This window comes from Strix aluco, chromosome 4, assembly GCF_031877795.1.
Source record: "Strix aluco isolate bStrAlu1 chromosome 4, bStrAlu1.hap1, whole genome shotgun sequence".
In the NCBI taxonomy this organism is placed as follows: domain Eukaryota; kingdom Metazoa; phylum Chordata; class Aves; order Strigiformes; family Strigidae; genus Strix; species Strix aluco.
In genome coordinates, this window is record NC_133934.1 from 13630443 (window position 1) to 13657841 (window position 27399).

General features: G+C 38.2%; 1 protein-coding gene across 9 annotated transcripts in view; it reads left to right on the forward strand.

Moving 5' to 3' along the window:
* The window catches only part of PPP2R2C (protein phosphatase 2 regulatory subunit Bgamma), a 201548-nt gene that overhangs the window by 125772 nt on the left and 48377 nt on the right, over positions 1-27399 (forward strand). For all 9 annotated transcript variants that reach the window (XM_074822067.1, XM_074822073.1, XM_074822065.1 and 6 more), the window contains 4 exons: positions 16463-16560; positions 17162-17327; positions 21511-21623; positions 23558-23735. In XM_074822067.1, the coding sequence (XP_074678168.1) occupies positions 16463-16560; positions 17162-17327; positions 21511-21623; positions 23558-23735 (555 nt within the window). The remainder of the gene's footprint in view (positions 1-16462; positions 16561-17161; positions 17328-21510; positions 21624-23557; positions 23736-27399) is intronic.

Consider the following 27399-nt stretch of genomic DNA (forward strand, 5'->3'; position numbering starts at 1 on the left):
TTACTACTATGCAATTAAGTGTATATAGAATACCATTCATATAATTAAATTCAGAATTTTTACCACTCTTTTTCTCCTTTATAGTATATTAATTATTTCTCTGACGTTAAAAATAATACTAATGCGGTTTAAGAGCTTTTTACAAGAATTGCAGCATTTATAGTCACAAGCTGATTTTTGGCGTTTATTTTTAAAGGCATTCAGCAAATAAGTAGCCAGTTATATGAAATGATTTTTATGGATTTTTCATGTTGTATGTGAAAAGGCGGAGGATGTTTCTGACTGAGACAGAATTTGAACTGCTGGGAAGCTGAGCGGAGGTGTGCTGTGTGTTTCGTGGTTAATATTATGTCCATTGGTTTGATTGGGTGTAATACATATTATGCTGCTGCTGGTTATGTATATCAGCAGTCACTGCGATTTGTAAGTTCAGCGTGACCTTTGGTCTGGGTTCAGTTTTCTGTCTTTGTTCATTTGGAGTAAGTGTTTTGATGAATGAAGATAAAGTATTTAGATCAACTAGTCAATATGTTTTCCACTGATAATTCCATATTAATAAGTGCTGATGGTTAGTATCTTTAAGGTCTACTGACAATCTGATTGAAATCAATGGCAGTTTTGCCTCATTTAGTTCAATGGGAGCAAGAATGAGTCTTTAACCAGCAGAAAATTATAAACACCAGTCTCTGTTCATGTGTCATTCAGTACGAACAGGAGTTTTTATGGTGCTGTCAGGCTGAAAAAAATCCTTTTCTTTTTTGATAACAAAGCTGCATTTAGCTGAAGTAATCCCTAGGTAGCCTGTTAAGAGGTGTTCCAGCATTGTTATTCCCAACAATATGGAATGTGGCCACTTGCTGATTCTACTTAAGTAAGTAGTTGCTACTGCTCAAAATAGCTTCAGAGACTGCTGTGCTGCTGAAATTCTGCTGCAGACATCCTGCATTAACCTAGTTACCTTGAATTTTCATGTGAAATTCAGACTTTATTTTAATGCTGTGGAGTATGTGATAGTAAATGCATTGTGCAGTTCCTTTTTGCAGAACACCGGTGACAGCCATAATGTTCCATGACAATGGAGAGGGCAAGGGATTGTGAAATCATCCTCCATCTTTGATCATACACAGCTGGTTGAGATCTTGTCCTGTGTTCTGGATTGCATGAACCATAAAAATCCCACTATCATTTAAAAATTGCTCATCTGCATAGTAGCCTACTACAAAACTGAGTGGTAGCTTCATAAAACAACTCTTCCAGGATATCCTTAGTTTCTCCCCAGGTATCCACCAGGAGAAATGAGCTGTGAAGTTTGAAATGAGTTTAATAGGCCCAGGTCCTGTCTGACCAAATGACAGAATGTCAGAGGGGACGGACAGCTTCTCTCTAATCATCGCTATAAAAGCAAAAGGAGAGAAGAGGGGGAAAGTGCACAGAAAGCCCGGTCTCTTGGCTAGATTTCCAGATTGCTTAGGGCTTTAAAGGTCAAACCTAACACCTTAGCTTAGTACCTCCTTAATTACTAGGAGACAACCTTTAGAGCACAGGAATAGTATGCTTTTGGCATTACTCAGCAAACATCTGCACACTACAATGGTTCATGCTTTAAAATACTCTTGAAGTACAGCAGTATATTGGTAGGTCATTAATCAAAGGCAAGTAAGTTTTGCCTCCAAGAGAAAAAGTTATATTCATCTTACTGTCTGTACAAAATACTTGTGGTGCTTGGTCGTGTTGGTGATCTGCAAAGTCAGGGTAACACTGCCAGATTTTGTACTGTGATTAAGGATTCTGGTGCAATGCCTGGCAAATTTTCTAGCCATTTTCTGCAGTTGACCATTGCTGCTCCCATTTGCTCTTGAACAAAACTCAGCATTGCTTTCACATACCTTCTAACCATATTCTCTGAGATAAACAAACATATCTGAAAATCAGTAAATGAGGAAAGAAAACCTTCAATCCATTTGAACAACCTTTTTTGTTTGGTTGGTTGTGTTTTTTTTTTTTCATTCTGCAGTGGTAAAGTTTGTATCTTTATATTTTTCTATGGTAATTTATGTTTTTCTGGATTATTTTGGCTTCCTTTGGTTACAAGGTCAAATCCTTAATTCTCTGCACTAATGTATTAAATAGTGACTAGTTGAAATAACATTCTCATTGGCTATTAGTTGCTTCCTACTCCTCCCTATTACTTCTGCATATTTGTGTTTTTATATGTAAATATGAAAGTAATTATTTAGAACAATAAAAGATCAGATTTTGTATTCCTGCCTGGTGTGTACATGTCTTTACTCATCCAAATGATCCTGGTCAAGGGACAGTATTTGTGCATATTCATCTAGACTTAAATAAAGCAAGTCTCAGCTTGAACCTTGCTTGAGGTTAGTCATTGCTTTGTTAGGCTTGACTTCTAATAATATTCTTTTGTTCTTGCACTTTATATACAAATTATTATTTTAATGATCCTTAAGTTTGATTTTGTGCAAATCAGATATGGGGGGATTTCCTGCCTGTTTTTCACTGTCAGATCAGTTTCTGTCTCTCCTTTTAAAGCCAATTTCTACACACAAGTTCAAATCCCTTAGATCAAGAATATGCTCATTTATAAAGATTATAATTGATTTTTTGGCCCTGTTTTTAGTACTTTGCACTGTAAATGACATCCCAGTGGAGAATAATCATCATACAGATGTTTGAAAGCTCCTTCCTGCCGAGTATGGTTATTGAAGTCTATAAAGTGTCATCAGACTGCACATTGTTTCTAATTAGTACAAGGCAGTTTCTCTTAGCTTTGCATAGTTTTACTGGCCTCCTTCCTTCATTATTTTACCAGCTGGCTAGTAAATCTCGTCAGTTACTCAAAAACCAGATGAAAAGCATGAGATCTTTCTGGGTGGTTGACAGTGTCTTGCTTTCCTTTACCAAAAATACCATTTTTTTGTATGGTTTGATGCTGACTTTCTGAAGCTGTCAGTAAGATTTTAGCTCCAACTGGCCAGGTACTACTGTGACATCTCTTGAAAGACTCTTGATCTCACATCATCAAGAGAAATAATAAATTTCTCTCCTCATAATAGGGCCTTTATGATAATGATTCTTATTTGTCTATTTTCTGAAAAAGGAACTTTTTTAGTCACTTCTTGATGGTTGAATGTTTATGGCAGACGGTTTCCCAGGGTATACTTAAATCAACAGTGAATCTTCAACAAGGGTATACTTCAATGGAACAATCAACAGTGGGATGGAAATGGGCAGATACAAGAATTTCTTCTATTGAAAGGAGTGCAAAAATTTGTGCAAAATCATTGGGAAAAAGAAGCTTTACTGCCTGTTTCATCTTCCGTGTGTAGTCAGGTACAGGTCAAATTCTGAGGTCCTTACTGACGGTTGGATTGTACCTCCAAAACTGTACATCCCTCTGGCAAGTTAGTTTAGCCTAGAGTAGTGTCTCTGTTTTTCCTCATGTTTTGCTGCAAGCTCTTTTTGCCTTAAATAATCTGAGAGTTTATAGGACTTTAAAAGAGAGACAGAGGTAAAGAATTTGCAAGCCCTGTCCGCTTTCTTCAGGCATCCATTGTAAGCATAAGGGAGACTGAAATAAGAGCTAGGTCCCTTTGTGATAAGACTCTGAGGCAGGACTCCTGATGATTTTTTTTTTTTTTTTTTAAGGTGAAATTTGTATTTCTCCCTTACATGTGGTGAACACATTGTCTGAATATTCAGGTAGCACATCCAAAATTTGTCATGATGCATTGTTTACACAACTTCTTATTGATTTCAATCGAATGACAATCCAATAATGTAGAATTCCATATTTTGCTTGGCAATTGAGGAGGTTCAAGAACACCTATGTGAACACCTAACAACAATAATTTGTTGAGCTGCCATATATTCTAAGGCACCAGACTAAGGTTTAGGAGGCTGATTTGATCCTCTCCAGATGACAGCATCCTGAGGAAATAATTTTGTTTCTACAAAATTTCTGTGTTTGGGAAAACAATACATAACAGCTATGATCTGGAGAAGTCCTTTAGTGTAAATAATTGCAGAACAACTCAATACTGGTTTCAGTAGAAAGTGTACTTAGTACTAACAATATATTTAATACAATATTGCTTCACACTGGACCCTCCAGTTAGTGCAAAGTGTGTGCAGAAGCAAACTTATTTCTCACATGAATTAGCTGCTAATTTTGCAAACTCATATGAGGCTATTAAAGTAAAACCAGCATGTATTTGATCTCAGGTGATGTTCATAGCAAAGTGCAGTGACGGGTTGCTTTCTGAAGTAAAAAGCGTTTATTTGCTACTTTGCTGTTAAGTATTGCATCACTTACAAGGTGAAATAAACAATGTGACATAAAGATATTGTTGTGGTGAGCCAGTTTTTTCCAGGATTAAGAAATGGTGTCTGGGTGTCCCCTTCAGGGCAGTGTGAGGTCTAGTGTCAACAGCAAGCTTGTGCCAGGCCTGTGGAATGCAGTGCATCCCTCCACTCAACCACCCTTTGGCAGATTTTCCAGTATCAACTCTGTGGTTCTGACTTGGGTAAAACTTTTCTCTTATCACGGTCCTTTGAACATCTAACCAGTATGTTGTTTCTCTACTGCTTTGCCTCAGAGAAATCTGTCAACACCTTTTTGCTTCCTTCAGTATTTAATGGATATGTCAACATTGCTTAATGGAGGATGTGAAAAGGTATGTTTTGTAGTTAGCTCTGAACGTGGTGGTGTGTCCTGACAGCAGTGATGTCTTGGTCACAGCATCGTGCTAATGTTGTTACATTGGCTCTGATGCCAGTTCAGTCAGTACTAGCTCAGATTTTTCTCTGCAGTGCTCTTCTGCAATGCATAAATACACCCTCATGCAAACAAAAATTCAGAAGCATCTCAACTACATATCCATCATTTATAATTATAGTGGGATTAAAATAGACTTGAGGCTTCAGTTGGCCTTATGCCTCAGAACTGCTGTATTGCAGCAAAGGCTGCTCTGCTTCGAGAGCACAGCAATAATTTCTGTGGACTGTGTTTTAACAACTGGTGATGATTGTAAGGCACAGCTTCAAGGATATTGGGAGGGGGCTGGAAGCCTTGCGCTTCTTTCAAGAGCTTAGGTGTCTAAATGTTATCTGTGTGGGCTGCAGATTAGCAGCTCTCAAACTATATGGCTCCAGGAGGCATGGCCTTGGGAAAGATGCCTGTAGATTTGTGAGCCATCACCATATGCTTTGAAGCCCCCCTGATCGGGGGAGCATCCTAAGAAAATTCCTCTAGGTCTATCTTTGTAGAGGAGACAGAAATCTGACCTACTGACGTTTGTTTTTCCAGACCATTTTGTTTTTAACTTTTTCAGCGTTAGCAATATGCTGGCAGAGGCTGTATCTTGCATTTAACCTTTTGATGAAGAAGGAATGATTGCACTTAGTGTTAAAACATGAGAGGCTCGAAGCTTTGAAGTCCATGTTCTCCAGTTGTGAATGCACTGGGAATGGTCTGAGTTCCTGCTTGCAATATTGTATTATTAGACTGGAAAGACCTTTCAGGGCTGTGTTATGTAATTACTGGGTTACCTGCATGCTGCTACATTCCTCAGAGTAGGAAAAAATTTTTAATTGCCAGCAAACAGTTGCTTAGACACTGTCCGTAGCATTTGTAATATATGCTGATCTAGTCCTGTTACGTAATTGATGTCCTTTGGGAATATCCCAAAACAGGAATGCTTATTTCCCGAGGCTTTTAGCAGTGTTTGAAGTTTATTAGACACAGACTGGGGAAAGGTGCATTGATTTTTTAATGTCTTCTGTTCTTTAAGTAATTTTTTTAAATGAGTAATTGTAGAAATATGATGCATTTAAACTTGAGGGCAAATTTATAGTTGGGTTTTGCGTACTCCAGCTATCTAGAGTTCAATCTTTCAGGGCCAGGAGTTCCTCTAGTTCCTGACGTAATAGGGTGATTTAGCATGCTCTTCACTTTAAGTAATCCCATCTTTCCTCACATTTATGTAGTTTGATATGTGTATATATATATATATAAAATAAAGACTTTTGCCTTTCATGAACTGAATCTTATGAGATGAGCTTTTAGACCAATGTAAAGTTGTGTAAGCCACTACTACATTTTTATATTATTTCCACGTTCATATCAAACCTTAAAACAGTAGGGTTGATAGTGAAGCTGATACAGAACAGTTGTCCTGTTCATTTTTAGACCAGTTTAGGAGCAGTCTTTGGTGTTCTATCAGTAGCAGCAACCCATGTTAACACCAAAAAATCTAATTTTTATGGTCTTGGGATCATTATATAAACTTGCTGAAGAGATCTTGATGCAAACAAGAAGAGCTAATTGCATGATCTTTGAGCTTGGCTTTAGTTTACACACTTAAACCAGCCACACTATCTGATCTGAAAGGTCACAAACACTGATTTCAAAGGATGCTTAGAATGGATCTAATATATTATGATGTGCGTGATCTTATCAAAGAAGTATTAGGCACTCCCAGAAGTCCCACAGTTATATGATCTTGTGACAGACCCAGAGGCAAATTCAGAGTTGTCAGCTGAATTGCCTTTGGAGCCTGCCAAGCAGCCAGATGCTAATGTTAGATGAGTATCTACATGGCTTGGCATCCAGCTCCCAAGCCCTGTGTGTGACCTTAGCTTGCTGGTCCGGTGCTGGATGTTCAGTGATGGCTAAGTGGGAGCTGTTATGTTGCTCATGGTATTTGGATATAGTTTATTTGGATCCTGTAGTCAAAGTGTCCAATCAGTAGATTTAAACACTGCCATCTACCCTCGTGCATTAAGATTGAGAAAAGCAAATGCAGTTTGTTTTCCCTGTGTAGTTCTACAGGCTCCTGAGCCACTTGTACTCTGGGAAATGCTCGCCTCTGCCAGTTGTAGCAGAAAGCCATAATATAATTTAACATAGCAGAGTGTGAGTGGTGTTGGTCTATGTGCTACACTGATTCCTATGAGTTGCAGTCACGAAGTACATCTGCCTGAGTAAACTGAATGCTTGGGAGTACTGTGACCAGCTGGCATGGAGGGGCCCATGCCTGTGAGGGTGACATTGCACCCTGTTTCCAAAAAATTGTGGCTGCGTGCATGCTACCTGTTGAGAAATGTCCCCAGCTTGTGATAACCCCTGAGCCATGCCAAAGTGGTGTTTGGGGGAGAGCAGTTTATCACAGCCAAAAGCCTGTCAAGGTCCACTCCTAGCAATTTAACAGCATGAATCACAGTACTGCAAAGCCCAAGAATGTCCTGGAGCTCTCCTTCATTTACTAGCACAGATATGGCGGCTGTGTCTCTGCTTTCCTTGTCATCACTCTGCGCTTAAAGACTCTGGCTCTAGTCCAGCTCCTAGCTCCAGCCCTTCAAGATTTTAAACATTATATCCCCCCTGGTTCACCCAAAAGCCTACTCACTGGGGCTTTTTCTTCCTTGGTGCATGCTATTGTAAGGCTTTGTTTGTTAGGACTCCATCAGTATATTCATTTAACAACATGCATACTCATTTGAATGGAATATAGGAACATTTAAGTCTCTAGACAAGTGATTAAGAACTTTATTAAATAGAAATGTTTTGCTGAGCCACAGCCTGGGTTATCTGTCCCTTAGTATGTATATAATCAAAACTGCTTCTCTGATCTTAGATAAAAACTCTGGAGGATCTGTTTCATTTTTTCCTTTGTGTAAAAAGGGAATGCTAACATTTCCTTACTGACTTCCTTGGGTTGCTGGGGGGTTTAATGCCCGGAAAGCGCTTTGAACATGAGAACTGCTGTGACAGAATTACTGAGAGCTTTGCTTCTGGAATTTAATTGCTCAGTTAAGGGGGGGGGGGGGGGAACAAAGAACCAGCTGGCAGTGAAATTCTATTGAAGTTTGTATGTAATACATAGGAAATAACATTCATATTGAATCTGTTTATTCAGGATTGTGTTTTAAATTTTGGATGACTTTTCATTACTCCTTGATACATTTTAAATTAATGATGTTCCTTTAAAATTCTAAATATGGGTGGGATTTTTTTTGGTTCTTGTCTTATAATAGCCTTTTAGCTAAACTTGATGTTTACTTATTGTAGATCATTGAAATTATTATGAACAAGCATAATCACTTCTGGCTGAAAGTAAAATTAGTATATTTTAATAATTTGTCACTTTTCATTTTTGGCATTTATTTGCTCCAAAATGAGGGGTGAGGTTCAAGGTCTTTCTATTCTCTCAATAAAACCCGGTTGCCTAGCATTTTTAACACTTGGCAGCATCATTTCTAATCTGCCTTTTGCTGGCAGCCAGGCTGTGCAGCTCCTCGGTGGGAAGTAACATGGAGCTGAGCAGGAGCTCCCAGCTCAGGCAGGCTTCCTTCTGTGAGTATCAGTTTAAACCCCACTCTGGAAATTGTAAATACATAATGTGATGCCCATGGCTGTTTTCTCCTTTTTGCCCTTCAGTGTTGGTTGGTAAGAGGAGTGGACTGGCACGTTTCCCAACTGCGCTAATGTGTATAAAGTGGCGTGTTTCAAGCCTGTTGCTGAATCTTTAGCTTAGATGAGTGTCTCATCTGACAGCAAACACAGAAAGAAAAAAAAAAAGGTCCAGCTGCATTTTTTTCTTCCCTGCCCCCCCCCCCCCCCCCCCCCCCCCCCGAAATCTCAAAAGATTAAATTACTAGCATGTGTTACACAGTGTAACCTGTGAAGAAGCTTTTAGGGGTTGTGAATTTTAGAAGTTTTCTGCACATATCTTTATGCTAAAATAGAGACTGATCTGTGGTGTTTTCTTAGTTTGAAGTGTTACTTTTAAGAATAGCTATGAGCAGTGTTACTGAACAGCTTAGATTTGCCAAAGGTGAAAGGCTTTCTAGTGAGTTTTCCAGTTTGTTCAGGTTGAATGGAATGGAAGGATCAGTGCTTCCCAGGCTTTGCTGCTTTGGACATCCCCAGCAGCTGAGGTACCTGCTGGAATCAGTATACAGCAAGGACTGCCAGTTTCAGCACTCAGAGGCTGCTCAGTTACTGCAGGTGATGCAGTACCACTATTTGGGAGCCCCTAAATAGGTATTAAAAGGAATTGTAGGGAGCTTTTTATCAGTCCACTGAGTATTTTAGATTATGAAGGCACAAAGCAGTGCACTTAGTGACTCCAGCAAGGATAACAGTAACATTAATTAGGCATTCTGCAGAACTAACAGCTGAAGCTTTGGTCTCACTGATTTAAGCAGGTCACCTTGAACATGAAGAAACTGAAGTGCATGTCAATTGTAGCCAAAATTTTGAGAAATGTGTCCTAATTTTCAGCTACGCCACATCTGACAAATGTTCCTTGACCTTATTTACTACTGAAGTAGTGGGAAACTTTCCATTTACCTCAGTGGGCAGAAGGTCAAGTCTCTTTCGACTCTTTTCCAGGAGGCCTTGTACTCTGCAGGGGGGAGATGGGTGCCAGAACCTCTGAAATAAGGGCTTTGAACTTTTACATTAGGAATAAAAGTTGGGAGGGTCACTTTACACAAAACTGAATCTCAGTGACTTGTATTCAGTATGAAGTGGGTTTTTAGCACAGAGCACAGAACCCACATAATCTATTTTAGGTATTTGTCCTGTAGGCAATTTTTTTTTTCACATTGACTGCTCCAATAGTTGGGTGTCATTTCCTGATTTTCTAATTTGAGAAATAGAGCTAGAAATTAGCATGTGATTAAAAAGCTGTTGAAAACATTTTCTAAGCTCTCAAAATAAATGCATACAAAAATTTTGGAGAAAAAAACCCCCAACTCTATTAAAGCTCGAGGCTAGAAACAGTGGTCATAGGTGCTCATAGAGGGGGTGCAAATTTTGGATTTGGTTTTTAGATTCTGTTTCAAGTAAATACTGTTGAGTGAGCTCAGAACCTACATTCAAATGTTCTGAATGTGCTTTCTTTGGTCCCTGAGGACATAGGGATGCATGGACCTGTGAAACTCAGTGGTATCGTGATGGTCTCATGATCAGCCAGGGCTGATGCAGGCCACCAACGTGTGTACATGTAGCATTTCTAAAATCCAAAAGTTGGAGATTAAAGATCGAAAAAAGGGAGAGATTTACTTAGTGCTTGCCAGGATTTGAGGTTAGGAAATCTGTTGCTTCCATTTATTTTTTTTTACTATTATTTACTACCATCCCCAGCTGAGGTGTTCTTGTTTCAAACGGCCTTTCAAGAGCTGTTAAGCATTCGACTCTCTGGTTTTGGATTTCACATCAGGAAGAGATTGTTATACTCAGGAGAAAGGTGATATTTAGCTTGATCCTTGTCAGGATTAAATGAGGCTGTTTGGATTTTGCCCTCAATGTATTTGCCTTGGCTAGCAATGAAGCCAGACAAGGAAAACAACTACCTGAAGCGTAGTGGACACACATCTCTGGATTTCATTCTGTTATTGATTGATCACCTTGTTTCACTGATCCCTGCAGCACTTACGCTATTAGCATCTATGCTCAAAGTTTGCTTTGGCCAAAACCAGCTTCCTTTTGTGTTTTGCATTGCCCATATATCTAACATGGAGCAAACACTTAACCATTTTGCAGCACAAAATCCATCAGGTTTGAAAGTCATAATAAATGAGAAAAAAAGCAAAGGGGACAGATTTGCCAGGGTGACAGATATCCCAGGGGCAAAGGGGCAGGTAGATACTTGATTTCAAACTACTTTCTTATCTTCTGCTGTGACATTTCCTTGTGCTCTTTCATGCTTTCTCAAGCTTTTGTGTGAGCATGTGCTCTCTCATGTACGTTTTTTTGCACCCTTTCTCATGCGCTTTCTCTTCTTAAAATGTTTACATGCTCGCTCTCTCAGTCTCTCCATCTTGTGTATCCTTGCGCTCTTTTTCTCTCATCTGTCATTCTCATATGGCCACCCAACTCTTTACTGGCTTGTAATTTATGTTGTTTTGGTGGCTGGGAGAGGTGATCAGGTAGTTTGTGTGTAGGTCAACAAAACGTCTAACAGTAGAGTGGAGTTGGCTTTCTGGTGTATTGTCTTTTGGTGTTAAGTTTCTGAGCCAGCCAAGGTGAACAGTGTGATGTGTGAGATTTTGCATTGTGTTTACTTGGATTTTGAGGAATGGTTTCTGGTGTCATACAATCCCTGGATCCAAGATGGTGAATAACAGTGCTGTGAACCAGAGTGACTGTGCATTACAGAGTCTGCTGCTTCAAGTAGGAAATTTTTCTGTTGTCAAGGATCTCTGCCAGCTGTTTCAGAAAAGAAGGATTCATCTGATCTTCATATGTTTGAGGTTTTGCATACCTTGTTTTCTAGCTGCTTGAGGAAACCTTTGAAACTTTAGCCTAAAAAAAAGTAGCAGGCTTTTTCTTTACATCCATTTTTTTCTCTTCTTTTTTTTTTTTTTTTTTTTTTTTGTATCCAAGTCTAAACTAAATTCTGACCACACAGCTCGCTGTAATGGCCTTCCTTTCACATGAGATACTATGATACTGTTCCTCTTTTATCTACCATTTGTCCTTTTGTTTTATGGCTCTCTTTGTTGCACACTTCTTTGTTGTTTCTTCCAGATTATGCTCCTCGGGGACTTTTGTATCAGTATGACTGAACATTGCTTGCAGCCATACCAGATTGTGCTGTGATCTTATTGGATTTCACAAACCGAGGTTAGGCCAGGTCAGAACTTGGTTGAAATAACGTAGACTACAAGATTGCCTGCTAGCCACTGGGAACATGCACAACAAAAACCTGACCTAGATGCTGACTCAGCTCAGGCTGACAGTGTTGCCATGCTGATTGTGGTGGGTGTGATATAAAGGAGAAGTTCTGACCTGTTCTGGTTGGTGGGATTTCACAGCTTTTTTTGAGAAAAGAACAGATGTTAATTCCAGTGTTCTGGCCCATTCCAAATCCTTTATTTCTCTATCAGGATTACACTGCAATTCAACAGAATCTTATATGCTCTGATCTACTTTTCTCTGTACTGTTGCATGCTGTTGTTTGCCCTCAAAACTTGCTACTGCTGTCCAAAAAGCTGCATTTCTGTGCTGGGCGAAATAGTTCTGAAACTTTCTTTGTTTTCTTGAACTTCTGAAGCAAAATAAAGTATACCAGGGCCTTCAAATGAAAGGCCTCAAAAGGTAGAAATTATTAGTAAAAGTAACATACAGAAAATTACAGTTGAGCTTTTCTTAGAGTTGCTTGAGGTTTCTTACTAAAATACTATGAAGATGCATGTATGTTCAGACTTTGCTTCACTGAGTGCATACTGTGTTAAAAATGGCATGCAAATATGCTAGTGTGACCCAAAATGGTGCAAAGATTTATTATATAGATAAGGCATTTCTGATTATTGTAAAGGTATTTGGACCTGTTTGTGTTATATAGGAATAAACTATTAAAACTCCTTAAAATAAACCCGTAAGAGGCTAAAAAGTGAACATTGAAACATATGTGATGGTGTGAAATAAAGGCCAGAATTAATCTGGTCTGTGTGTACCAACCTTTGTTTCATCCCACCCCACGCTGAGCCTGAGGGAGGGATGCTGGAGGGTTCATTTTCCTGCATCCATGCTGTAACAGTACTCATGAAGTTGAGGGAAGAGCAGTACAATCAGCTAAAGATATCTTGGTGTGCACAGATGTACATTGATAGACTTAGACCTATTAGAAAAGCTGAATATATCTAGCTAAGTAGCAGCTGTTGGGTACAACATAGCCATTAAGCACATTTAAAGATTGTAAATTGTGAAACTGCAGAGGAATTAGTTAATGAGGTACAAAAGGGCAGAGGTGACTAGGAGTCAGGGAATGAAATACTTCAGGCTGGATAAGGAAAAACTTCCTATCAGTTTAAGCTGTAGAGTTAATGTGATGTCTTTCTGTGAATATGTAAAATTAGTCTGGGGAATGAAGCCTGCATTGTGTTGTACATGCTGGAACAATTTGCTGTGGCAGGATGGAACAGATGACCAGGTGTATACCCCCCCGGAGTATTTTCATCTTTCTAAGGTTTTCTCAGTCAGCATCTGTATATTGAGTGTCCAGGTTGTGCTTTTTAACTGAGTGAAAATGTTGAGCATCGTGACTTTTAAATCCAAGTTTATATACATTTCTGCATAGACAAAATGGGGAATGTAAAAATGGAGTAGGAAGATTAATATTAGATAAAAGTTGGGATTTCTGATCTGATTGGAAACATTTGCCCATTGGCATTGAGATTACACAAAATTGTTCTTAATAGGTAAATTATCTCTGTCTGTGATAATGCTAATTGTTAGTGCAAAGCTTGGCACTGCCAGCAGAGATTGGAAGGTGTAGTGCAGGAGAAGGCTGGAAGGAGTCTTTCATCTTTGCCATTCCTTGCCAAGGGCTTACTATACATGCAAATTCATCAGCTCTTCCATTGTGGAGCATTTTATATATCCTGGAGAGGGTGAAATCTGGTAGTTAATTGCTCTGTACGCTCAGGGGGCCATTCTGCAATGGAAGAATCTGCAGGATGGGACCGTAGTGGCTGATATTGCTACAGCATTAATAAATATGTAGGGGAATGTTCTGCAGAAGGGTATGAAGAGCTTTGTTGATTGATTCTGTTCCTACCTCCTCTGTCTTAGGAAGAGCCAGCCTGGCTAATCTTTTTTATGAAAACAGCATGGCTAATGTTCACCTGCTGAAGAGATATACTGGATAAGATTTTTTTTTTTGGCTGTTATTTGCAGCTGTTATTTATTTACAGGATCAATGAAAGTGATTTTCCAATTCAAGGATAATTTTTTACCAACAAGCTGCGTAGCCTCTAAGGTTGGAATATTGAATCTGTTCTTTTTCAGAACAAGTTAATTTAAAAATGATAGGTAGTTTCCATTTCAGAATTAGTTTTTCTCATAGAAAGGAGGGATGCATCTGGAAGAAACATCTTGTAGGGGGGAGAATTTTGCCTCAGAACAACATCATTACACACTGCCCACAGATGCTTAATGTTTGCTTTTCTTTAAACAGTAATCATTTAACTGCACACAATATTTTAATGACAAATGCAATATAATAACAAAATGCAGAAAATGAAGAGCTGTTTTATTATAACCCTGGTTCAGTCACTGTTGAAGTCTGTGCAGATACTCCTGTGGACTTAACTGGGCATTGGCTGATACCCTCTGTAAAGTGCACTATAATATTTTGTGACCATTGTGACCATAGAGAAGAATATTTCATGCCATTGTGGAAGTATTCCAAGACAATAGCAAGTGTATTTGCACATGTAAGTTCAAATGCCATTCACTCCTTTTGCACAGTTATTTTATCTGATTCTTTTGTGATCTGTCGGGCAACATCACATATGCATTACACATGTGCATGCACACACACACACACACATATTTTAACATTGAAATACTTAAATATATTACTCCCCTCTGTATTTACTCTTCTTCCCCATTGCACGCTTGAGATAAGAGTCTCCATTCTAAAAGGACTGTCAGTATGGTTGGGGTAAGATACAACTTTAAATGAGTAAAACCATGTAGGTATCATTTTATGAGCAGGAGCCCACACCTACTATCAGTATGAGTTTTGCAGGATAAGAACAAAATAGGCAAGAAATGTTCTTCCACTGAAAGCACTACAAATGAACTTTACATGCCAGAAAAGTTGATTAGATTTTTAGATTTTTTTTAAAAAATGGCAATTTTTAGATCAAACTCAAGCCATCCCAAGCCCCAGAGCATCACCAACCATAAGCAGAGTCTCTGTACTCGTCCCGTACTCTAATAAGACTAGGGCTTTTGGGGTTATTACCTATAAAATACAGTCTGTGTGAGTCCACATAAAAATCAAATGCCATTAACTTTGAGAAGCTTTAGGTTCAGACACAAAATATTGTAAGTTGTCATGTTCCATTTTTCTCCAAGTCTACACATCCATATATTTTAAAAGAAAATAACATACATGCTTCACGATTCCCCCTTCCTCCTTTATATATGTCGAGAGTGGAGGAAGAAAAGAGACAGTTTGTTTGTTTTTGTTGTTTTTTTCAGACAGAACAATTTGATGGTGAAGATTTCTTAAAAAAATTAAAATACATTTTTCTTCAACATGATTAGGGTAAAGTTTCCTTTTTTAGATGGTGAATTGTTTATAACGTACCAGTAAGAATCTGGCTTTTGGATGGCTGTGTTGCTGATGAGAGCTACTGGCAATAGAAGCTTCCTAACACTCCACTGCTAGTTTATTAAAAGAATAATAGGAACAGATGTTTTCAATTCATAAAATGTATCAAGTAAATGGTACATCCACTTGTTATTTCAATTCCTTTGAATTTTAGTGAACTCATTTGGGGCTAGGTTTTCAAAAGAGCTTAGCCCACTGTTGCCTCGTTGTTCTCATATAAACTGATGGATGATGAACGTGTTTGAAAACCACAGCTTTTTATGCCTAAAGGGGAGCTGCTAACTCCTAACGCTTCTAAAAATCTGGCCCATGTTTCTGATGAGTGAATACTGATCATTACAGAGAATTCATACATGCAATCTTTGAGTAATACCCTGTATTTGCCTGTGATTGTATATATGATGGCTTCTTAATTTACTATTGCACTAGGCATTTTAATTTAAATTATGCTGATAGTGGAGGATTAACTGTGGATTATGATTCTAGCATTTACTGTCATACAAACAGAAGAACCAGTTCTTTTGCTCCTGCAGTCTCTTTCTCCCTTCTCATCCTGATGTATAGTAATTTGTACTCAAGACTGGCCTCAGGTTTTGATGAAGTTTCTTGTTTAAGCTGATGCAGTTGCTTAAGAAAAGGGAGTTGTTGAGAATTAGAAAAAGAAGAGACTGGGATTTTTTATCTTCTGATGACACATTTTTATGGTGCTGAAATGATTTATGGAAAATGATGATTTGAATGTGCTCTTGCCAGCATTGCACAGTGAACATTTCTGGGTTTGCCTTCATTTCTCTGTGGTAGGACAGGCTACATGTACTTTGCTTTTGCACTCTTGGCTTAAACACATATTTGAGAAAACTAGTGCTAGGGAGTTATATTAAAACCCTCATAAAGGGTGAAGAGTAAATAATACATGCAACAGGACTGAGATGTTAGGTTGGTCCTTGCTAGAGGAAATAGCAGGAGGCCAGTGGTGTTGCTGTCCCCAGTACTGGAAAAAGTGTTGTAGCAGTTTGAGATTGCTCGTCTTGAGGCATAACCTCTCCAGAGATCTCCTCCACTCCAAAACTGCAGATGTGCTGGAAACACATATTTGCCTTGTTACGTTTGCACTTGTTTCATTGTGTAGCAACCTCGGATTGTAATGGCATGCAGCCTGTTTGCGTTAGTGACTTGCTGTTGAATTCATCTGTATTCCTTCAAATCCCTTATTTGTTGCATTTTTTTGTGGAGTGCTTGAGATTTCTAATGGTTTTGTGTTGTAGTAGCAATCTAAAATTTACCTTTTTTTCTCTTTTTACCTCCAGCTGATATTATTTCTACAGTTGAGTTCAACCACACTGGAGAACTGCTGGCTACTGGTGACAAGGGGGGTCGGGTTGTTATATTCCAAAGGGAACCTGAGGTATGTGAATTACCAATGTAGTCCTTAATAGCATGTAAAAAACATGGCTTTACTGTTAATACTTTAATTGGATCTAACTAGCAAACTTGTTTATAAACTCAAGGTTCAGTAAAACCTCTTTGGAGAGGAAGTGGAAGAGGGTAAGGATCTTATACTCAGAAGTTTTCTGTCCCAAACAAAAATGCTTCAAAGCTCCACAATTCTAAGCTAAGAAAAAAGAAGCTTGTTTTTGTTCTACTTCTGCATTGTTTTAATAGCTTTCGCCTGTTTGATGGAACCATTTCATTTAAAAAAATGCCTTTGCTGTGATACCTTTATGTTTTGCTTTGAATTCAGTCGATCTGCAGTATCTTTTGTGGAAAGCTTTCCTGAATAATTGACATTTCTTCAAAAATTCTGCCTTTTATTAAATACTGCTCCAATACTTACAGGAAATTTCATTCCTGTAGAAACAAAACTGTCTACATGATGTTTTAAATGAGAAATTAAATGACACTTTCAACATTTTTATATTTATAAGGCTGCTTATACATTTTTCCTAAAAGATGGAGATGTATTGTCATCATAAACCACATGTTTTTGTTGTTCTTATTCTCCATAGAGTAAAAATGAGCCTTACAATCAGGGGGAGTACAATGTTTACAGCACTTTCCAGAGCCATGAACCTGAATTTGATTATTTGAAGAGCTTGGAGATAGAAGAAAAAATAAACAAGATCAAGTGGTTACCGCAGCAAAATGCAGCTCACTCGCTTTTATCAACAAATGGTAAGCTAGATGAGAGTATATAGGACATACCAGCATTTTGCTGTTGTGCATTTTAGTGCTGACTGTATATATTTGTTCATTTTAATCTACTGTTTTATAAATTTCCTCTTTCAGAGTTTACTAAGACTGTCATACTGACTCTGATATTTATTTATGTATTTTATTCATAGTCATAGGGTTTTTCCTATTGACTATCCATAGACATTTAGAGAGCTATCCATTTTTGCTATTAACATGCAGTGCTATCCTGAAATAAATTTTGTGACAAAGGCGTCACCTTACTCAGCAGCTGTGTTTCATTGGGGATTTAGAATTTTGTCTGCTGTGTTTGTCATAACTTTTATTCTTTGTAGATGTGTAAATGAATGTAGGTGAGAGAGATGAATTTCTTTTCATTCATTATCATCAGAATGGTTTATTTAAGTTCTAAAGAGCTGCACAAATCTTTGGAAGGCAGTAGAAATAATCATAGGATATTGATACTGACTCATCTTTCTAACATGCTTAAAGCCTATAGATTAAAAAAATGCAGTATTATTGTTAAAAGGGATTCTGCAGGTGTGATATAGGGAGAAGAAACTGAATGGAGCCTAACATGCACAGGTGTCATTCAGAAAACATTTGGACACACACGTTTGTTATTACTGGTGACGCATGAGACAAAAATACCTCATTTTAAATCTTAGATCTCATCGTAATCAGAAAATAATTTTTCTTGTAGAAGTTTGAACATAACTGGGAATTGCTGGTAGAAAAATAGTGTAATTTCACTTTTGGGAATTGACGCTTTAGGGCAAAGTGATTACTTCTAGTTAAAATTTATAGCAATAAATAATATTTACATTAATTCCCAGTAGATAGCAAATTATTTTATGTTTTGTAGTCTGTTTTCCTTAAAGTTGCTGTTTGACTTTTTGGGGCCACTGTTGCAATATTTGAAATGAAACATAATCTGTTACAGCTAGGTGATTTGTGTTAATGATTAGTCAGCTAATTATGAAGTTTGGGAGTTTACTTCTGCACTTCTGCCATGGACAAAATATCTCTTCAGATAACTAACTAAGAATGGCTACTTCCAAGTACATGATACAAAAGCAGATTATTAAAAGTAAACCTCTCCATTTTCATTTTAAAGTTTGTTTTTGGAAACACTGAGGAATACAGCCGAGTCCTCAGATACGCTGCTTTTACAGTTGGTCTAATAGACCTTTATATCAGTTTTCTGGTTGATATTAATATGGGAGGGGACAAAGGAAGAAATAATCAGTTATAGTGTTGCTATGGGTTAATCCAGTTTCAGGCAACACTGAGCAAGCCTAGGGCCTGGCAAAATACTTTGGCCTCTGTTTTTGCCTCATCTTAATTCTGGAGCATCCTGGCAGACCTCTTCATGGTAAGGAGAATGGAAGTGGTGCCACTGGCATAGCCTTTGGATTTTGGCTTTGAATTACAAAACATTTTTGTGTGCCAAGCAGGATTCCTAGCTCCCTGGCACAGCAGGGTTGAAGTTTGAACATTCACCTCTTGGCATACTCTTAAAGATAGTTTTAACTTTAGGATACAGAAGGCCCATGGTGAATTCCTTGCTGTCTCACAGATTACCTGTGAAAAGTCATTGACAATGTATATCAATTCCATGCCTGTAAAAAGGAATAACAGTATTTGCCGTGACTTGTAGAAAATGGAGGCATTACCTGTCACACATGCTCATATTGGGTAGGTGGTAGAAACATCTTGAGTACTGGTTTATATTTACTAATTTCTGAGCCTGATATTTTAATGCAATTGTTGCTGTTTTGCTCTCCGGTAGTTTAGGATCTAAATCACGGTTTTGGTCAGAAAAATGAGAACTGTGAAACAGCATCCTTTGTTTTCACAGGCACAGGTGGACAGTGCCCATTGAAGTTGCTGGAAGGAGCATCCTTCTGTTAGGGAACATGAGGGGAGAGTCCATCTAAATCTCATCCTCAATATATGAGACTTGACAAGTCTGCACCTGCCCAAATCTGTTTCCATCTTCCCAAGGAGGACTTTGTCTGAGGCTGTTTCTGCACAGGTCACCTCTCTCAGAGGGGATCTTGGTTCCTTTCCAGTTCAGACATTACCAACAAGTCATCAGCTAAGCTTTGATTGCAGCGTCTTAATTAATGGAGGCAGAAGGAAACCATCAAGGCTTTTGAATCCCACTGTGGATTTGCAGTGCTTGCAGTTAGCAAATTTCTGGTTTGCACTGTAAACTGAACTGTTTTTGTAGTATAATAATAAATTATTAGGAGTCATTGGTATCTTTTGTACCAGAATATATTTGGGCTACTTTCGATGTGAGCTACATCGGGTAGATCAGAATTTTGCCCATACAGATCCTTTCATCTGAGGATTGCAGACTGCTTACCAGACATTAATTAATTTAAACTTCACAACACTCTTGAGACTGAATGAATACTGAACCTCACAGAGATGTTTCTATATTTTGTGAAATATAAGCATGCTTAGAATTTCTAGGGAGTTTTTAAAGTCCAGAGGCAGATGAAAGAGAAGAAAACCAACACATGTGATACCCTTAACTGCTAATAAAATAGATTTCACTCAGGAAACAGATTGGTTTATCAACAGCAGTCAAGTCCAACATAAGAAAAAACACAAAAAATTTTCCAATAATTATTTTACAATTGCTGTACTTATAAATTTTAGAATAGGTAAGCAGGAATGTGCTATTTACATACAATAAAAATCCCAAGTGCGTGACATGGCCTGTATGTATTTTATATAATTAATTAATGTGACCAATACAAATGAAATATATTGCATATTTAAATGGAGCTTTTTATTTGCAGATTGAACTAAACTGTTCTGTAGATTGGTCAAGTGTAATATTTTTGTTGCTTGAAAATTAGCATATCAATATTATTAGGAGATGCATAATAGCAAAAACACTCAGAGTATTGGAGGGATTGATTCTAAAACAAAAAAAGGTGAAAATTAAAGTTGCTATAGAAATACAAAGTGATTCTTGTATTCATATATCCTGCCTTTAAAATGATTTCTGCTAGCATTTTAAAGAAGTGTTTGGATCAGCCACATTGGGAAAAAAATCATGCTCTGCTATGTACTTGGGGAGAAAGGGATAAAGGAGGAAAGTGGGACGAAATCAGAAATGGTGCAGGAAATAAGGTTAATGAAAGCTGTGGTGGCAGCTGAAGTGCAGAAGCTTTGGAAAGGCTTTGGCTGCTCCATTAAGAGATGAGTGAAACAACCGTTAGAAGCTCTGGGACAGATTTTTTGCAAGAAGAGTTGGCACTGATTTTTCAGCCTAGGGAGTTTAAGGGTTGGCAGGTTGGGTGCACGACCAGAGTGCGAGTGGACGATCAATGTTAGGGAAATCTGCAGCTTCAGCTACTACCAAAAGAAGGACAAACTCCATCTGAAATGTTTGAAATGTCTATTTATTGGCCTCAGAGGCTCTTTTCTAAATGCAAGACATCCTTATTTTATCATGATATGCTTCATCCATCATGAAAAAGAGTTTAGATTTGATTCCATTGCATGTAAGATTAATTTTTTTTTTCCTCACTTCTGTTACCCTTACAACACAATTCTCTCAGGTTATTTTCTCAGTTATTTCTCAGTTGCTTTCCCTTAGGAGGGAGAAATGTCTTATTTTTCACACAGCCTTTCATTTGCTGGAGCTCCTGATGTTACGCCAATACACCACTGCCCATTCCCACAATGGGCCAGGCAGGTATCATTGGTCTGTCCGTCTACTCCATGCTGCTCTTGTGCTGTTTATAAGTAACCTAGCAAACTGGCTTTAGTATGAAGATTATTTCCTTGCAAAGTTGAATTGTCAAACTGAGCTTCAGCAGTGAACATTGAGTGGTTTTGGTCTTGTTCCACCTGCAAACTGCCAAGATGGATAAGAGAGCAGCATGTGCTCTACATGTTCTGCATGGTCTGTCAGCTGCCAGGAAGCTCTGATTCGGTTTGAAGGTATGGGATGTGCTTTATGAGTATTTTTTCTGTTGGGAACATTTTCTGGATGTGCAAAATTAAGTGACCCAGACTATTTCAGCATGGGACTTGTCTGAACCAAGGTGTAGAAACTTTTTTAAGGAATATATTATGAAAGGTGAGTAACCACATTCACCATTCCTATCCTGACAGTTGTGTGTCTTTTCTTTTAAAGATAAAACAATCAAGTTATGGAAAATTACTGAAAGAGATAAGAGACCAGAGGGGTACAACTTAAAAGATGAAGAAGGAAAACTTAAAGATCTTTCTACAGTAACATCACTACAGGTAGGCTGCTCTCTGCGTCCAAAATGCAGTTGTTTGTGTACGAAGAAGGTAGTCATGGGTGCTAACTCAGTAAAAGATTTAAATACGTACCTAATGCTAAGCATATATATGATTGAAGTTTTAGCTGACTGATAACAGTCTTGAATCTGTCACACATTTTCAAGTCTCAAATGCTTTATGATGTAGTAACCAACACAAATATGTTTAGAGAGTTTATGTCAGTTTTATTTTTCCTGATAACATTCTCTTAGTGTGACTTAATGTGCTTTCACACAGGATTCTTTAGCCTGGTGTGTTGGAAGCATTCTACTTGTAATTAATATTAAACAGTGCTCTTACCCCATTCAAAGCAGCTGATTGAAAGACAGTATGCCAAATTTTTGTCTCATCTTTATTTCAGTAGTGTAAAAGAATTATGTCCTATCTGAAGAGTGGGGTTTGCAGTAATTTGTGCTCCAGTGAACATGAGGTTCTGCATTGCTGAACAGATGCAGTCATGGAACTCATACAAGTGTGTATGAACGTAGAATCATAGAGTCGTTTAGGTTGGAAAAGACCGCTAAGATCGGTGAGTCCAACCCTTAACCTAGTGCAGCCATGTCCACCACTAAACCACGTCCCTAAGTGCCACATCTACACGTCTTTTAAATACCTCCAGGGATGGTGACTCAACCACTTCCCTGGGCAGCCTGTTCCAGTGCTTGACAACCTTTTCGGTGAAGAAATTTTTCCTAATATCCAGTCTAAACCTTCCCTGGCATAACTTGAGGCTATTTCCTCTTTCCTATTGCTTGTTACTTGGGAGAAGAGACCAACACCCACATGATAACATAATAGATTTTTGCTCTCAGACTTTAATGGCTGAATTCACTCCAGGTGTTTTGGCAAAGGAAAAGGCTAAAGGTTAGAACTGGAAGACTATGTTGTATAAATGCTAGTATGTATTTATTATTAAAAATAAAAAACCAAACAACTCCCACCTCCAAAATGGGCCAATATTGTCTATTGTGAAAAAAGCCTCCAAAGTATAAAGATGACTACATTAATGGAATATTTATCTATTTTGTATCATTAGGCAAATAAAACTATTCCAGATTACTTCTACTCTGAGAATTCAAAGGCTGAGCGAACCATTGTTTTGTTCCTTTAGTGGCAAGCTAAACTCAAAGATTTAACTTCTCTGTGTTCCTCTTTAAATTATCTTGTGGATTGATGTAATAGATTGTTTCTGATACATGTTCAACAACATCAAATAGTCCCAATTGTGGACCATGGCCTTACAGTATTTAATGCTTTACCAATAGGGAATAAATTGACGGTGTCTAGTTATTGAAGCATGACATTGAAGTGACACACAGGGAAATAACAAGGGTTCAATGATAAGTGATAGTCTGTGGTCTTTGCTTTTCAGGAGTATGCGTGTATGTATGGTATATCAACACACATGTTGGCTTTGTTTTCTAAGACTTGGTTTATTATGCTTTGCTGATATTAATACTTTTTCACCAATTGACTTTTTTGAAAGAGAGACATCAAGTAGCAAAAGAAATACTGTAAGTGTTTTACAATTAACAGCAAACTCTTTAGCAAAAGCAAAATACTAGGAGTTCACTGCTTGCCAGAGCCTCCTGCATATGTGGGACAGTAGCTCCTGCTGTGGCAGTGGCCTGTTCTGTAGCAGCTGCCAGTGCCTCCCTTCCCACAGTCCCAGGCTTTCCATTGCTCTGCCTGGCTCTCCGTGGCTCTCCTGCGTCTCCCTTCCTCCCTGCCCAGCAATTCATCCATGGGGAAATTCAGCTTGCAAACAGCGTCAAGAAGTTTTATAATGTCACATTCTTTGGCTTGCTCTCTATTGAAGCTCTCATCATCCTAGCAAAGAATTATTTAAACTCTTACTCCCTTTCCGGCTTGTGTTTTGTTTGGTCTTTTTGCAGGTGCCTGTATTGAAACCTATGGATTTGATGGTAGAAGTCACTCCCCGGAGAATCTTTGCTAATGGTCACACCTATCATGTCAACTCAATATCCGTCAACAGTGACTGTGAGACATACATGTCAGCGGATGATCTCAGGATTAACCTCTGGCATTTAGCAATCACAGATAGGAGCTTCAGTATCCTTTATTGTGGTTCCTTGCTCAGTGTTGATAGTATTAGTGGGGCTTAAGAGAGCTATTTTAAAATATTTTTCTGCAGATTTTAAAATATACCTTTAGTTATCAGAAGCAGGATCCTTTACAGATCAGAGCAGGAAATGCTCAGATATCATAAGAGACAGCTAAGAGATTGCAAAAAACAGGTAATTTTATGTGGAAAAATAACTGTCTTTGAATTGGTTAATGACAAGTAGATAGGAAACTTATGCCAGCTAAATGGTAACTATCCACCTGACTAGAATACTCTATATTGTTATTTCCTGAAGACATTTCACGCTGAGCTATTCCACCTTGTTCTGCTGAACAGTCAGTCATTACCCTGACTGTGCCCCCTGTTCTCCATCATCCTGCTTCCCAGAACCCTAATGCCTGAGATGTGCACAGTTTGGGGGTAAGGCCCAGCTGCTTTGTGTGAATTACTGTGTCTGTGATTAGTGCAGTTATTGCTGTATCGAGTGCTGGCATCATCCTGAAAACTGCATTGTGGGATCATTCCAATCATCTGTGAGGCTGCCTCTTGCACTGCAAAAGCGTGGCTTGGAGGAGGAGCAGAAGAAAATGTAGCCAAGAAAAGTGATTATCTGTGTTTTGCAGAACACAAAGGGACTAGTAGGAAGAGAAATAGGTTATGGAGCCAGCTCAGAATGTTGTGTTCTTTTGGTGATTTCTTTTTAAGCCTTTCAAAAGGAGTTAGAAGAGTATTTCTCTGTGGATTTGTATGAGGGACTACTAGACATAAAAGCAAAATTGTCCTACTGGGGGCAAATTCCTAAAGGAAAGCACCAATGTGATGGGGTGTTCTCCCTGTCTCTGGTGATTGTTTATATTTCTTCCTTCATAGGCCAGATCATCTGTGGAGCTTAACCCATGCTTTGTTAACGTCATACAAACCATTTTCATTAAATCAAACAGCTCTTAATGTCCTTAAAAAACTGCCTTTGCAGGATCAAGTGACAGGTGCCTTTATCCTGGGGTTTGTAGGGAATAGCTCCAATTTGTTTCCAAACTCATGCCGAACACATTATTTTTCTTTCACCTGTCTAGATTAAGCAAGCTAAATGGTGCCCTCTTTAATATGACTCTTTATATAGGACCAATTTATATGCGGTTCTTCAAAGTCCATCTATGTCTGCCTCTGATATCCAGGAAACTGTATTTCCATTTTTTAGTAAGAGAAAATGGAGTGGGAAAATTGTTTGCCAGCACGCCTATATGGAGTAGCAGCATGCCTCCTGACAGTGTCCTCCTCACAGTAGCTTCACCCTCCAGTCTTGTCTCTGTCCAGGACACTTTTATACGTGGCTACCATGTGTTCTCCTCTACTCTGTATCCTCTGCTTTCTTCTAAAGCAGAGCGGAGACTCAGACCAAGCACAGCAATCTCTGTATGTCTATGTATGATAACCAGATCACGTTCCAGAATACTTACACAAGATAAGTCTTTGTTTTTGGCAATCCCTTTTATTGTGTTAAAAGCTGTTTTATAAACTATAGATTGCCAAGAGATGTTTCTGACAAGTTTCAAAAAAACAAGTAGTTATTGCAGTTTGTGAGGACAACATGAGTTTTTAAGTCATTTGCCATGCTAAGAGCTTACTGACAGAAATATCAGCCCCAAATGAATTTTTAAACCCCAAATGTGTGTAAATCCTTAAAAAGAAAAGGCTTATTATGGCAGTATTGATACAATCAGAACAAAAGCATTCTTTTGACAATCAGAACAAAAGCATTAGGGTAAAATAATTCTTAACATTTGTGAAGAGATTTTATCTTCACATCCTTTATATATATTGATCAGATTAAATTTACAAGAGATTAAGAGCCTGGAATTTGTCTACTATTTTGTGGGTGAGGAAATTGAAGCAGAAAATTTAAAGAAATTGCTTACAAAAACTATAAATTTCATAACCCTGGTTAACATTTCATTTGCCCTTTGTATGAAAACACTTGTATGCAGGCTTCAGAAGCACTGGGCTTCCAATGATGTTTCAAATTCTAGCATATATACTAGGAAACAGATGAAAAACAGACTTAGTCTTATGATCTTAACTACTGCCATATGTCTTGATGGAACAGCATGGGTAGGAAAATTATTTGAGATTGAATAACTGTTCAGGATGTTATTGCTTCTACTCCTGTATGTTCAACAGCAGTATTTGGTGACAGGTGCATGGACTCTGTTTCAAGCATTAATGGACTCCTGTCATTGAATATTTACTGATAAAAAGTTTTGGAGTTTCTGATTGTATCATTTATTTAACTCTTAAAACATGGTACAATTTATAGTAGCATGGTCTATTTCTGAGTATGTTCTAAGAGTGATGATCAAGGGGAAATTAAGAGTGTGTTTCTGAGTTTTAGGATACGAAACTTTTCCTGCATCTGAGGCAGTGGTTTTGGGATACTTATGTGGATGACTTTGGAATAACTGGATTTATATTTTGCATTGGGATACAGACATTACTTCTTCTTTTAGAAGTAATGAATAACATGAATGAAATCTGGGAAGACTGTGATGAGAGAGTTTAGGCAGTGATGGGAGAGAGCACTAGGTAAAGGGCTGATCAGTGCTAAGGGCAAACCATTCTTACTAAGCTGGCCATGGTGGCAGCAGATTGACTTTTGCAGCTGGATATCAGTATGTATGCAAGAGAGTAGACTGAGTTTAAATAGGCTGTATCCACTTCTGTTTCAGACATGATAAGCTGTATCTGTACTCAGTTGTCCAAACCAGATCATCAGGCAGATTATTTTTACTTAATTCTTTGATAGAAAAGTTGATAGGTGTTCCAAGAGAAGGTGAGATAGTTACAGAATATTGCTCATATTGGGGAATTAACTGTGAGACCACGATAACTGAAAGGAGGAGATAAGTAAATTAAACATGCATCAGTCTTCCCACAGGTATCTTTTTGTTCATATAGAGCCCTGTAAGTCCTTGTAAAATTGCAGGGACATGTTTTCCACTAGATTTCAACATCTGTCCCATAAAAGAACTGTATTTCTGTCCTACAGAAAACCCAGTTATATAAAACTCTCCTGGAAGTAGATGAGCTTCTGGTAAAAACATAGGGTGTGCCAGTTGCTGTTAGGACTAGACATATTAAGATGAAAAAATTCTGCCAAGCAAACAGTTTAAATTATAAATGAATGTTGCTGGGCTTGGTGCCTTCTGCAACACACTTAGGAGGACAGACAGGAGGAGGCTCAGGCAGTTTTAAAAATGCTTGCTTCACATCTTTTTACTAGATGCAAAATGGAAATGAAGCATCTTGCTGTTTTACATGCAAGGCTTGATTCCTTGAAATATATGTTTAAAACAATAAATAGAAAACATTCTGGTTTGAAGTGGCATTTGTTAATAAGGGATCTGGCAGTGATGTGTATTTGTCTTTCTACTTTCCCTCAGAGGCAGCACTGCTACATATAATGAAGTACAATCTGTTTACCCAAGAGGCTGGTTGTGACAATGACACAAACAACAAATACAGTGGTAGAGTTTCTGGACATTCAGCTCATGTTTGAACATCTTTACAAATTGCATGGGAAATGCTGGAGAATGAATTAGCAACGGTGTGCTAGGGTGTTTTTCAAGTAAAGTACTTTGTCTTGTAGAATTTTAT